The following is a 12,568-nucleotide window of genomic DNA, read 5'->3' as shown; positions in this document are numbered from 1 at the left end:
CTCTGGCAGGGCGGACCCCGGGGCGTGCACCCCCCGGCGTGGGAGCGGCGGGCGCAGGGGGCGGAGCCCGTGGAGGACGGCGGTGTCCTTGCGGCGCCGCCGAGACGTGCGTCAGTGGACGCCGGGCGGTCGGCGCGACCCTCCGTCTCCGAACGCGGACTGGCAGGCGCGCTCACCATGTTGTCCCGGGCGGCGCTCAGGTGAGGCGTCGGGGCCGCGCGGCGCCGCGCACACGGGTCAGGGCCCCGAGGGCGAGGGGCACGGGCGGCCGCCTCCATCCGGCCCGCTCCCTGCGAGCCCCGGCTCCAGCGCCCCTGCGGGGTCCCGGCGTCCCGGGGACGCGGCGGCGGCGCTGCCTGAGGGGCAGGTGTCACGCCTCAGGGAACCGGGAGGGCGCGCGGGCGGGCGGGCGCGCGGGCGGGGGAAAGGCCCCGGCGGCGCTGGGTCTGCGTGGACGCGTGAACGAATCGGTGTGTGTCTGCTCCGGTTCCAGCACGAGCAGGACGCTGGTGCCGGCGCTGGGGTGTCTGGGGTCCCGGCAGAAGCACAGCCTCCCCGACCTGCCGTACGATTATGGCGCCCTGGAGCCTCACATCAACGCCCAGATCATGCAGCTGCACCACAGCAAGCACCACGCCGCCTACGTGAACAACCTGAACACCATCGAGGAGAAGTATCTGGAGGCGCTGGAGAAGGGTGGGTGCCGGGCCGCGGGCGGGCGGGCGGGCGGGCGGGTCGGCGGGGCCGCGTCGCCTGCCCCCGGGTTGACCTGGCGCCAGCACTCACGAGGACAGCACTCGCTTTGTGGGAAATTGGAACAGGCCTGTGCCTATCTACTAATACGTAGAATTCAGTATTACCATATAATAGACACTTACACTTTTTTTTGTTTGTTTCCCCTAAAGAGCTCAGGTGACAGAACAGTAACGTGTGGACTTTTGTGTGCCTGCGGGCGTGTGTTCCAGAATCTGTGTTTTCATGTCTCCATACAGAACCGTGTTACACTTCTCAGCCTGTTAATCAGTGGCATTGAAAAAAATCAGTGCACTGAGAAATCAGAAAGTACTAGAAAAATAATTCACTCTACGTATTGCTTAATAAGCTGCATAGTTTTTTTTAAAAAGTGCTTTCCCTTTCTTTTTATTGACTTTAGAGCCCCTGAAATTTGTTGAGTAAATTTCAGACGGTGACATCTTGTTGACTGGGGGCATCTAGTGGGAAAATGCAGTATTTCAGCCTGATTGTATGTGGTAATTGGCTAAACAAAAACAAAAGGAAGTTGCCACATTCTGGAAGATTTGTGACAGAAACCTTGAGTACTGGGAAAAAGGTGGGGTGATTTGAACGGGAAAAGGGTTTTAGAGAATAACAAATTTGGTAAAGATGTGGTAATGATGACAAGGTGGGAATATCCCAGTTGTGAAATTGTTTCCTGGATGACAACATCTGACAAGGCAAGCCATTCTCTTCAATATTTTAAAAACAACTTCATTTCAGCCATTGTGCAATCATACCTTTACTTGTTTCATGAAAGCTGCTGACAAAAAAAAAAAAAACAACTTTGCATTATGTTGTGTTTTGTTGACTATCATGAGTACCTGCAGAGTTTTCTTTTATTTAAAAATATATATATATTTTAAAGACTATTGAAGAATTAGATTTTCATGTTTGAAAATTTGGGGCAAAAGTATTAAGTGAAATAACGTCATCAATCTCATGACAAGTATATAAATAAGTTTCACACAAAAGTATTTAACTTTTATTGTATTTAACAGGAAAAAAATTGAAACCAAAGAAAATGTTGAACTTAAGAAAAGTTTTTATTATTTTTTAAAGATTTTATTTATTCATGAGAGACACAGAGACAGAGACCTAGGCCAAGGGAGAAGTAAGCTCCCTGTGGGGAGCCTGATGCAGGACTAGATCCCACCCTGAGCCAAAGACAGATGGTCAACCTCTGAGCCACCCAGGAGTCCCAAGAAAAATATTTTTAAAAGCAAATAGTAAGGCCCTGCCCAAATTTCTCTTATTATTAATATTATTTTTTTGAAATATAAGCTGTACATCTGTTGTGGGGCTCAAACTTACAACCCGAGATCAAGAGTCATATGCTGTACCAACTGAACCAGCCAGGTGCCCCCTCAATTTTATATTAAAATTTAAAAATGACGAAGTAAACTTTAAGAGATTGAGATCATTAAGCAATTTTCAATAAGCATGTTTCTTTACAATTGGGAAGTATTAATTACTGTTGACTTATTAAAAACCAATATGAAACTTTTAGAGTGACTTCCTTAGAATAATTACTAAGAGAGACAGTGGTCAGCAAGAAAATTTTTTTTTTTTTTTAAAGATTTTATTTATTTATTCATGAGAGACATAGAGAGAGAGGCAGAGACACAGGCAGAGGGAGAAGCAGGCTCCATGCAGGGAGCCCCACGTAGGACACAATCCAGGGTCTCCAGGATCAGGCTAAACCACTGAGCCACTGGGACTGCCCAAGAAAATTGTTTTGTAAACATAACAAGAAGGTGGCATCTTAAAACCGCTCTCACAGAAGGTCTGTGTATTCTGAGATCACTTGGCCCTCACTTCTCTGAGGTATGCCCTAAGAGCAGATTAGAGAACTTCTATTATGTAAACTCCCTAAACACTGAGCTCTCAGTGGTACTTTGTGTCTTTCACTTTGCCCCTTAGTATTTTGTGAATAATGAACATTTGGGACTTGATTGAACAAGGGAATTGCCATTTTTGTTAATAGTTAAGGTTAGTTTCTTGAAGACTTGGAAAAGAATATTTTGCCTACAAGATAGAAAAAAAAAAGTCTTCAAATGTGACTTTGTGTATAGCTGTCAGAATTTTTTTCCATAAAAATTACGCTTAATATATTCATTTATCTAGCTAGCAAACATTGTCGAGTGCCTGATATGTCAGAGGCAGTATATTGGCCCTTGGAACTCAGAATGCCCAGAAGTCCTTGTTATTATTGGAACTTTGGTTCTAGTGGGGAGACAGATGAACAAGTAAATAGTATGCCAGGGGTTTTAAGTCCTATCAAGAAAAAGGAATAGGGGAAGTGGCGGGGAATAGCCCATTGTATATTGTGGTTTGAGAAGGCTTCGCTGACGAAGTTGACATGTCAGTGGAGACTTGACGGAGAAATGTGGGAACGAGTCATGAGGCTATCTGCAGGAAGAGTATCCTAGTACAGGCAACAACAGTCAGTGGAAACTAAACTGGGAGCAGACTGAGCTGCTGTCTTGTAAGTGCAAGGGAGGCCATTGTGCCTGGAGCTGGGGCAGCGAGGCCCTGCAGAGGGTCAGATGACCAGATGACGTGCATCTTTGAAGCCGATTGTAGGGGATCACTCTGAGTGAGAGGAGCAGCCTTTGGAGGGGTTTGACTAGAGGAATGCCATAGTCACTTTGGGGTCTAGAGGAGCCCTCTGGTCACTGTGTTGAGAACAGTGTAAGGGGCACATGTGGAAGCAGGAGACCAGTGTGGGATGGTGGCATGGATGCAGGTAGGTAATGTTGCTGGTCTGCACCAGAGGTAGGAAGATGGGATCAGGTGCTGAGTCTTTTTTGAAGGTAGAGCTGGCTTTGCCGGTGGGTATGTTGGATTGAATGTGGTGTGTGAGAGAAAAGGAGTAAGAAATGACTAAGTTATCAGAAATGTCCTGAGAAAACAGCTGGCACTTCGTGGGATGGGGAAGGCCATTGGAGAGTAAGTTTGGGTTTGAAAATCTAGAGTTTCAGTTTTGAATATGATGAATTTTTTTGTTATTGTAATGTTGAACTATTTTCTGATAAATTGTAGAAAATGAGAGCTGAAAATCTATTTTTAAAAACTTTTATTTATTTTTAGTAAACTCCACCTCCCTTATGGGGCTCGGACTCAGCACCTGAAGACCAAGAGTCTCATGCTCTACTGACTGAGCCACACAAGCACCCCTGAAAATTTATCATTTAGTCTGTTTATGGAACCACACATGTCAGTGTGTCACTGTTTTGTGTCTGTTCTCATCGTTGCTGAAATCTTCCTTTTTTTTGTTTTTTGTTAAAGGTTTATTTATTCATGAGAGAGAGAGAGAGAGAGAGAGGGGCAGAGACATAGAAAGAGCAGCAAGCTCCTTGCAGGGAGCCTGATGTGGGACTCAATCCCTAAACCCGGGATCATGCCCTGAGCCAAAGGCAGATGCTCAACCACTGAGCCACCCAGTCATCCCTGTTGCTGAAATCTTTAATATTGTAGAAAACTTTGAGTTCTTTGAAGCTCAGGAAAGAATTTTCTGCATGCTTTGTACCCCCTACTGGGCCTCTCATTAGTTGTTCAGCGTGTTATTAATTGAACTGAAAATCCACTGGGACAAATAATTTTTTTTTAAGGATTTTATTTATTTATTCATGAGAGACACAGAAAGAGAGAGGCAGAGACACACAGGCAGAAGGAGAAGCAGGCTCCATGCAGGGAGCCTGATGTGGGACTCGATCCTGGAACTTCAGGTTCACACCCTGAGCCGAAGGCAGATGCTTAACCACTGAGCCACCCAGGCATCCCAGGACAAAGAATTTTAAGGAAAAAAAATTTTTTTTTTGTAGAATCCCAGAATTGTGGAATTTTAGGACCTATAGGAATGTTGTAGATAAGCTAGTCCTATTATATGACATTTTACAGAAAAAAAAATGGTGTATAGAAGGATTGAAAAGTAAGAATTATAAAAAGTCTGTTTGCCTCTTTACAGGTGACATTACAGCTCAGATAGCTCTTCAGCCTGGGCTCAAGTTCAATGGAGGAGGTCATATCAATCATTCCATCTTCTGGACAAACCTTAGCCCTAAGGGTGGTGGAGAACCAAAAGGTTGGTAGATATTGATGTAGTCTTAGCTAAATGTTGTATACAATAGGAATGACTGGTGCTTTTCTTATGTTAATTCTGAGGTATCATAGTGGCATATTTTTCATAGCAAGGAGTACAATGAAATTGTAACTTGGAAAGGGACATGTGTAGGAATGGAGAGTGTGTTCAGGGAGTTATGTCATCACCTTAATACACACACACGGTGTCAGATATGGTATCAACTTCTGGTTGAAATGTACTGTGTTTACGTTAGAATAAGACTGGTAAACAGTTTTTAGAAGAATTGAGGAACCCAGGAGTGGGTAAGATACTTAATCCTTCTGTACATACTTTCTTCATCTCTATGATACGGGCATAATAATAGAGCTGTTTTGAAAATTATATAAGTTATCAAGCGTTAAAATGCTTAGAATAGTGTCTTTTGCTATTATTACTCTTCCTGATAAAAAGTCAGTTGTCCGAGAAAATGAGGTTTTGCAGGACACCTGCAGATTAATGAGGGGACTACAGAGCCAATGGTCTTGTTCACTGCGGTTCGTTTACTTGATCTCTTGTGCGACGTGTGGAGGCCCAGACAACTTGAATTCTCTTCCTCACTCCAGGGAAGGTATGGGGCATAAGTAGAGCTCTCCCTGTCTCTGGGCAACTTCAGTTTCTGTGGGTGAGTTTGTTTTTGTTTTGTGGAAGGCATCTTTGGTACTTGCAATAAGCAATTTCATTTGTAAGTAAAGATGAACGGGAGAGTAACTATGGGAAGCTGGACATGTCTTTTTATGCATTAGGTCTGCAGATGGTGACTTAGTACTTTTGACAGTTAGTAGAATGTCAGATGTGCCCATATTCAGCCAAAGATCTTGGTACTCTGACACTTTGGGTTATCTGTACCACTTTATTCTTTTTTTTTTTTTTTTTTTTTAAGATTTTATTTATTTATTCATGATAGACAGAGAGAGAGAGAGAGGCAGAGACACAGGCAGAGGGAGAAGCAGGCTCCATGCCGGGAGCCCGACGCGGAACTCAATCCCGGGACTCCAGGATCGCACCCCGGGCCAAAGGCAGGCGCCGAACCGCTGAGCCACCCAGGGATCCCCTGTACCACTTTATTCTATTTGTGCTTAAAATAGATAACTACTTTGAAACCATTGGAATCAGAGAAGTGATATTTTTGGCCCATTTGATTTGGTTGATGTAGTCAATCTAGAATTATATTCTACATTGCTACAGAATAAAAGGACTGTAGCTCTTATAGTGTACCCTTTGTTCAGTAATAAAAGACAAAATCATTCTTTTTAAAATTATGTAATTGTGAAAGAAAAGATCTAGGCCACCTTGGGGAAGAACCAAATATCAACCATAAAATTTTATTCCTAGATTGAGACAGAGTAGCAGGTAGGGTAGAAGTCAAAGTAAAATTTTCTGTTGAAGGGAAAAAAGAAAGCTAATGGAAAATATTATTTCTTTTCTGATGGAAATAGCACAGTGAGGGAAGAAATCTCTCTAACGTGATTCAGTAACAAACACATGAATTAAAATGAGACCTTATGACGCTGGTGTCAGGGCAAGAGCAACTTGGTGCTATCTGGGCTCACAGGGTTAGGTTATGTCTTCATATGTTGCCTAGTTGTATCTTGTGCCATATGACAAGCTTATTTTAAATATGTAATGACTTTTTTTATTGCAGTTGTTGCAATCTGTTCATTTGTGGGTGTTTTTGGATTCTTCTAAATAGGGGAATTGCTGGAAGCCATCAAACGTGATTTTGGTTCCTTCGACAAATTTAAGGAGAAGTTGACCACTGTATCCATCGGTGTCCAAGGCTCAGGTTGGGGTTGGCTTGGTTTCAATAAGGAGCAGGGACGCTTGCAGATTGCTGCTTGTTTTAACCAGGATCCCCTGCAAGGAACAACAGGTTAGATTTGAAAATGGTTTCACATTTGGTTAGTGGGAGGTGGTTCACTGTAAAGCATTTACCTTGAAATAAGGAATGCTAGCAATGATTGAAGCTATTAAGAACACGTACTCATGTGAGTAAATCTTAACAGCTGATAATAAGCTGATAATACTGAGTCAAGCAAAAATGCTTTAAAAGCCCTTGATATTTTGTAAAATTAGTACATGTAATTTTACAGCTACGTTAACAAAAAATGTTTTGAACATAAACTCTACTTCATTTAACAGAGAATTCCTATCAGCTTACATAATTACATGCACTGAAATTAGATAAACACCACAAAGGAGGAAAAGACCTGTAAGCTGAGTCTGACCTAGACCTTGGACTCTCAGCCCGTCTGGCGACTCCCTGTGGTCAAACTTGGCACTGGAGCTCAGATTTCCAGACTTGCTTTTTGGGGGTTTTGGTTTTGGTATAGGAAAATATTTGGATTAGTAGCTGCAGGCTGGGTTCACCAAACCCTTTTCCATGTTGAGCCAGGTTGAATTAGAATGTCTTTAGGAGATAGTCATAAGGCAGCCAGCAGTTAGTTAGAACTTTGATCTGCAGTGTAATAGACCTGTGGTGACGTCTCAACCTCAGTCACCAGTTCTCAGCCACCTTTTCTCTCTTCTTTTCTCTTCTTTTCTCTTCTCTTCTTTTCTTTTCTCTTCTCTTCTCTTCTCTTCTCTCTCTTCTCCTCTCCTCTCCTCTTCTTTTCTTTTCTAAAGATGTTATTTATTTATTCATGAGAGACAGAGAAGGCAGAGATACAGGGAGAGGGAGAAGCAGGTGCCTCACAGGGAGCCGATGTGGGACTTGATCTCAGGACCCTGGGGTCACACGCTGAGCCAAAGACAGATAGATACTCAACTGCTGAGCCACCCAGGAGTCCCTCAGCTACATTTTCCAACATTTTTCATACATGTCAGCAGACTTTCTTACATGCTTCACTTCCCTGGATATGTTCAGATTTAGCCAGAATCTAAATGGCTCTTTTGGGGAAAGTGAGATACTAGAGAATGCTATAGTCAGGTCTATCTTTTAAGGCGTGACAGAAAAGGCTGTGATTTCCAGGTAAACCCTGGCCACACCTGTTTCTCTTCCACTTGAGGAAAGCCCATTGGAATGAAAATCAGTGAAAAAGTCATGGCAGTTTATTTAGGGGAAAAATCATTTATGAAGTTTGTTACCTTAATTATTTATAATACATGATTAGTGACTAGCTCCCCACTGATGACCTACTGGTTGGGACTTGTTGGACAGGAGAGCTATCATTTAGTTTGAGAGTTTTTGAAAATGAGTGTTGTATAAGTAATTCTTTCTTCGCAGTATTTAATTTCTGAGAACAGTGGCTCTTTTTTTTTTTTCCTTTTCAGTTTTCCTTGTTAACTTATTCATTCTTAGTGTCTCATAAATGCTCTGTATTCTTTGAGACTAACAATATTAGCCTTGGGAGCAGAGTGGTTCTCCTAAAACCCTCTTGACAGCTTCAGAAGTTCCTCAACCACCCCCATAAACATGGTAACCTTACTGATCTCCCCAAGAATTGGCTTGTGGATGGACTTGTTGGTATTTTAAGAACAGCCGTTAAAATACCGTACATAATTTTCCGAAGTCTATTTTAGACTTCTTACTATTTATCATATTTTCTTCCAAAGAGTAAAGTTTGAAAGTTTTTTATAGGGTATTTGTTCTTAGGCAAACTTCCTATTTGTAAAAGAAACAGAAAATGGATGGCAAGGTTGTGAAGGGTAATTTTGTGTGCATAGGATAAAGTTTAAATTGAGAATATGCAGTCAGGTTTTAGATTGAAATTCACAGGTTTTGCTTTTTTCCCCCCTTCTCTCCAATAGGTCTTATTCCACTACTGGGGATCGATGTGTGGGAGCATGCTTATTACCTTCAGTATAAAAATGTCAGACCGGATTATCTAAAAGCTATTTGGAATGTAATCAACTGGGAGAATGTAACCGAGAGATACATGGCTTGCAAAAAGTAAAACATCATTACATTGAGCAAAATAAGGTTTTCACAACTATTTTTGTAGTAGTGCAGAGTACCATAGTAAACCAGTAAGCTGCTCTATTGTAGCATTTCTTAATGTAGCTTGTTCAAGCGTTTTATGAACATGATTCAATGCTATGGATTTCTTGTTTTCAAATTTTGTTGTTGGGCAACTGAAAAAAGTAAGTGGTTTGTGTGATATAGTCTTTTCATTGAACATCTTTTTCATAGAGTTCAGATAGCTAGCAGGTTATAATTGCCATCATAAAACCATCAAAAAGATCTCATCCTTGTCCTCTTCAGGCCTCCAGGGAAGCCTTTTGCCTCAGTTCTATTGCACTTGTAGAAAATCTGGTCCTTTGCCCCACTTGTTTAACGATAAAAGATTAAATTTGTTTCCCAAGGGAAATGTTCAGTTTTTCTAATGAAAATTGCTCTTTTTGTAAGTAATCTTCTGTCTAGTAGTAGTACTTGTAGATATCACCCATGGGCCTTTAATTATTTTTGGTCACATTTTCCATAGGGTTAACACCATTTTGGCTTAAAAAAAATATAACTTGATTGCTAATTGAGAATTGCTTTATTATGAAAAGGAAATGGTTCTGCCTTTGAATGTTTCTGTTGGGAGAAATAAAAAGACTTTCATGTGAAATTTTGTCATCAAACATAGATGTGTGTGTTGGGTACAGGCTTAAGGCAGACAAATCTGGGCCTTATTGATAAAATGAACGTTGGGAATGAGGCCAGAGACCATTCTGGCCAGGCACCTGCCCCCTTCCCTGCCCTGTTCACGAGTACCACTCTGCACAGCAGCAGCCTGGGTGGGGTGCTGCCTTTCCAGAGTGGCAAAATGGGGAGGAATTGTCCGGGAACACCGCTTTTCAAACACTTGTCTTTGAATTATTCTATCATTATTGATCTTGTTTTCTTTTAAAAAATGTGCAGTCATGATAGTAGCTTTATACTGTATAGTCCTTTAAATAGAGGAAAACAATACCCATAATCCAGTGACGCAGCATGTCAGATTGTGTTGCTGTTTTGTGTTTGCAGTTGGAATTGTTTAACTCTAGCAGGATCCTTTTATTTTCTTTTCTTTTTAAAGATTTATTTATTTATTTATGATAGACACAGAGAGAGAGAGGCAGAGACACAGGCAGAGGGAGAAGCAGGCTCCACAATGGGAGCCCGACACAGGACTCGATCCTGGGTCTCCAGGATCGTGCCCTGGGCCAAAGGCAGGCGCCAAACCACTGAGCCACCCAGGGATCCCCGCAGGATCCTTTTCTAATTTGGCTTAACATTGTCACATGTTCCATGTTTCATCATTTTCCTTATTTTTGGTGGCTGTATAATTTATCAATTGGACACTTCCTAATTTATTTTACAGTTCTGTTACTGAATATTTCATTGGTTTCTAATTGTTATTCAAATAATGCTGTGGTGAGCAACCTACATAGATTTTACCTTATTTTTTTTTAATTTTAAAAAATATTTTATTTATTCATGAGAGACAGAGAGAGAGATTGAGAGAGAAAGGCAGAGACACAGGCAGAGGGAGAAGGAGGCTCCATGCAGGGAGCCCGACATGGGTCTCAATCCCGGGTCTCTAGGATCACGTCCGGGGCTGAAGGTGGTGCCAAACCGCTAAGCCACTTGGGCTGCCTAGATTTTAATTTCTATTAAAATAATTTTTCTATATAGGTTTCCTCTTAAACCTATTTAGTAACAAGATGTTTTCCCAAGTTAGTATATTATTTTTCTCCCAAGTTTATTCTATTTTTTTTTTTTTTTTTGCACAGGAAAATGGAGTAACTTAGCAGTTTCAATATTGAAGACTGAAGTTTAAAAAAAATTAAATTTAAGGCACTTTTCTTTCAGAATTCAATTAGAAAGTATTTAGGCTTTCTGAATTGTCAGTAGTGTTGATGATATTAGTGATAACTGTGTGTGTGCTTGTGGATTGAAGACACTTTGGAGACTAGGATTGCCATCCTTACCTATACCACGGTAAAGTGACTTTCATGGAGGGCAAATGAGGGTCATGTGATTACTGCTTACATATATACACACAGATATCTGTTGTATATATACATATGTATATATATACACACACGGGCACATATGTTCGTATGTATGCAGATATATATGTATAAACATGGTAGAGAACTCTGTTTAAACAGACCACTTACCAAAGTAGAACGTTTTTGAAAGGCGGGCTTTTGAATACAAGTAATCTGCTAGATCATGGTTTGTATTGAACTAGCACGTACGTAGAGATTACAGATTCATATAAAGCTCTTTGACTTTTATTAAGCTTTACGATTTAAAAAAAAAATCAATGTTGAAATTTCTATGGGGCTCTATTTTTGCTTTGATTTTATGTTGAGGGAACAAGGGAAAGCACACTGTTCTTCCCTAAGGTTTTGTTTTTTCCTCCCCATTGGATAGATTTTAAGAGACTAAGATAATTTACAGATAAAGATTTTAATCAACGAGTGGAGAATGAGACTTCAAGGTTTTGTTTAGCCCGGTTTTTCATAATAGAAAAGAAAGAGAAAAAATAAAAGCCATTTCTTCTGAAATGAACCAAGCACTGTTCATCCAAGAGGGGTTTTTGTGACTGAATCAGCAGTGCCTGCTCTTTGTTAGCTTTGCTTCAAACACCATAGCGTGATTAGTGCTGAAAACAAGACCCAGGACAAATACTGTCCAAAATAGAATCTGCTGCTTGAACTGTTGTGTAATAATTAAACTTTGATGTTGAGAAATTACAGTTTTATTGTACTCCTCAAATACATGATACTAAAATGAGATTGGAGTTTCTGAAAAAGTAACATTAAAATGATAAAATTAGGATTGATGTGTGGTGTTACTCATATCTAAAACTACATCTAAATACAACTTTTATTTCCTGTTTTAATTTCAGGGGAGCTACTATTTGGGAAAGCTATTGGGGAAATGTTTTATAAATCACTGTTTCTCATTTTCAGTCATATTTAATGACTGGACAAGCTGATGTCCTGTCTTCCAAGGTACACATCAAACCTGGGATACAGTAAAAATCCTATAAGGTCCTGGATAGTTTTCATTTAATTATCCATTAGAGAAACATTTATTTTCCTATTTTAAGTGTGAAGTTTTTTGATTGTTAATAAAAGAATCAACTATCAAAAGAGGTCTTGTATTATGCATGTGTGTGCAAACATTAATATTCCTGTAATGCTTTGTCATTTTTACTGCTTTTCTATTGGAAAGGGATAATAAATAGGTAGTTGAAATTATTTTACTATTAAAACTCAGAAGGCATATGAAGTCTCTTCATATCTGTAGTAACATCTGATAATGTAATAGCATAGTATTTTATGTACTAAATTATAAAGTTATAACATCTTTTTTTTTTTAAAGATTTTATTTATTCATTCATAGAGGCAGAGAGAGAGGCAGAGACACAGGCAGAGGGAGAAGCAGGCATCATACAGAGAGCCTGACGTGGGACTCGATCCAGGGTCTCCAGGATCACACCCTGGGCTGCAGGCGACGCCAAACCGCTGTGCCACTGGGGCTGCCCGTTATAACATCTTCAAACACTAACCAGATGTAAACTATTGCCTTTGAGTGCCTGGGTGGCTTGGTTGGTTAGGTGTCCAACTCTTGGTTTCGGCTCAGGTCATGATGTTGGAGTTGTAGGTTTGAGGGCCATGCTGGGCTCCATGCTCAGTGGGGAGTCTGCTTGAGATTCTCACTCCTTCTCCCTTGGCCCCTCCCCCTGT

At 41.0% G+C, this 12,568-nt stretch overlaps 1 protein-coding gene across 1 annotated transcript; it reads left to right on the top strand.

Moving 5' to 3' along the window:
• Nucleotides 1–40: 40 nt before the first annotated feature.
• Nucleotides 41–11,654, top strand: SOD2 (superoxide dismutase 2). The gene is made up of 5 exons (XM_077898906.1): nucleotides 41–200; nucleotides 494–696; nucleotides 4,745–4,861; nucleotides 6,591–6,770; nucleotides 8,648–11,654. Exons 1-5 carry the CDS (start codon nucleotides 178–180, stop codon nucleotides 8,791–8,793), a joined length of 669 nt encoding a protein of 222 aa, XP_077755032.1. The 5' UTR covers nucleotides 41–177; the 3' UTR covers nucleotides 8,794–11,654.
• The last annotated feature ends 914 nt before the right edge of the window (nucleotides 11,655–12,568 follow it).

This window comes from Canis aureus, chromosome 1, assembly GCF_053574225.1.
Source record: "Canis aureus isolate CA01 chromosome 1, VMU_Caureus_v.1.0, whole genome shotgun sequence".
In the NCBI taxonomy this organism is placed as follows: Eukaryota; Metazoa; Chordata; class Mammalia; order Carnivora; family Canidae; genus Canis; species Canis aureus.
The sequence above is the reverse complement of the archived record's forward strand: the minus strand, read 5'-3'. Positions and strand labels throughout refer to the sequence as shown.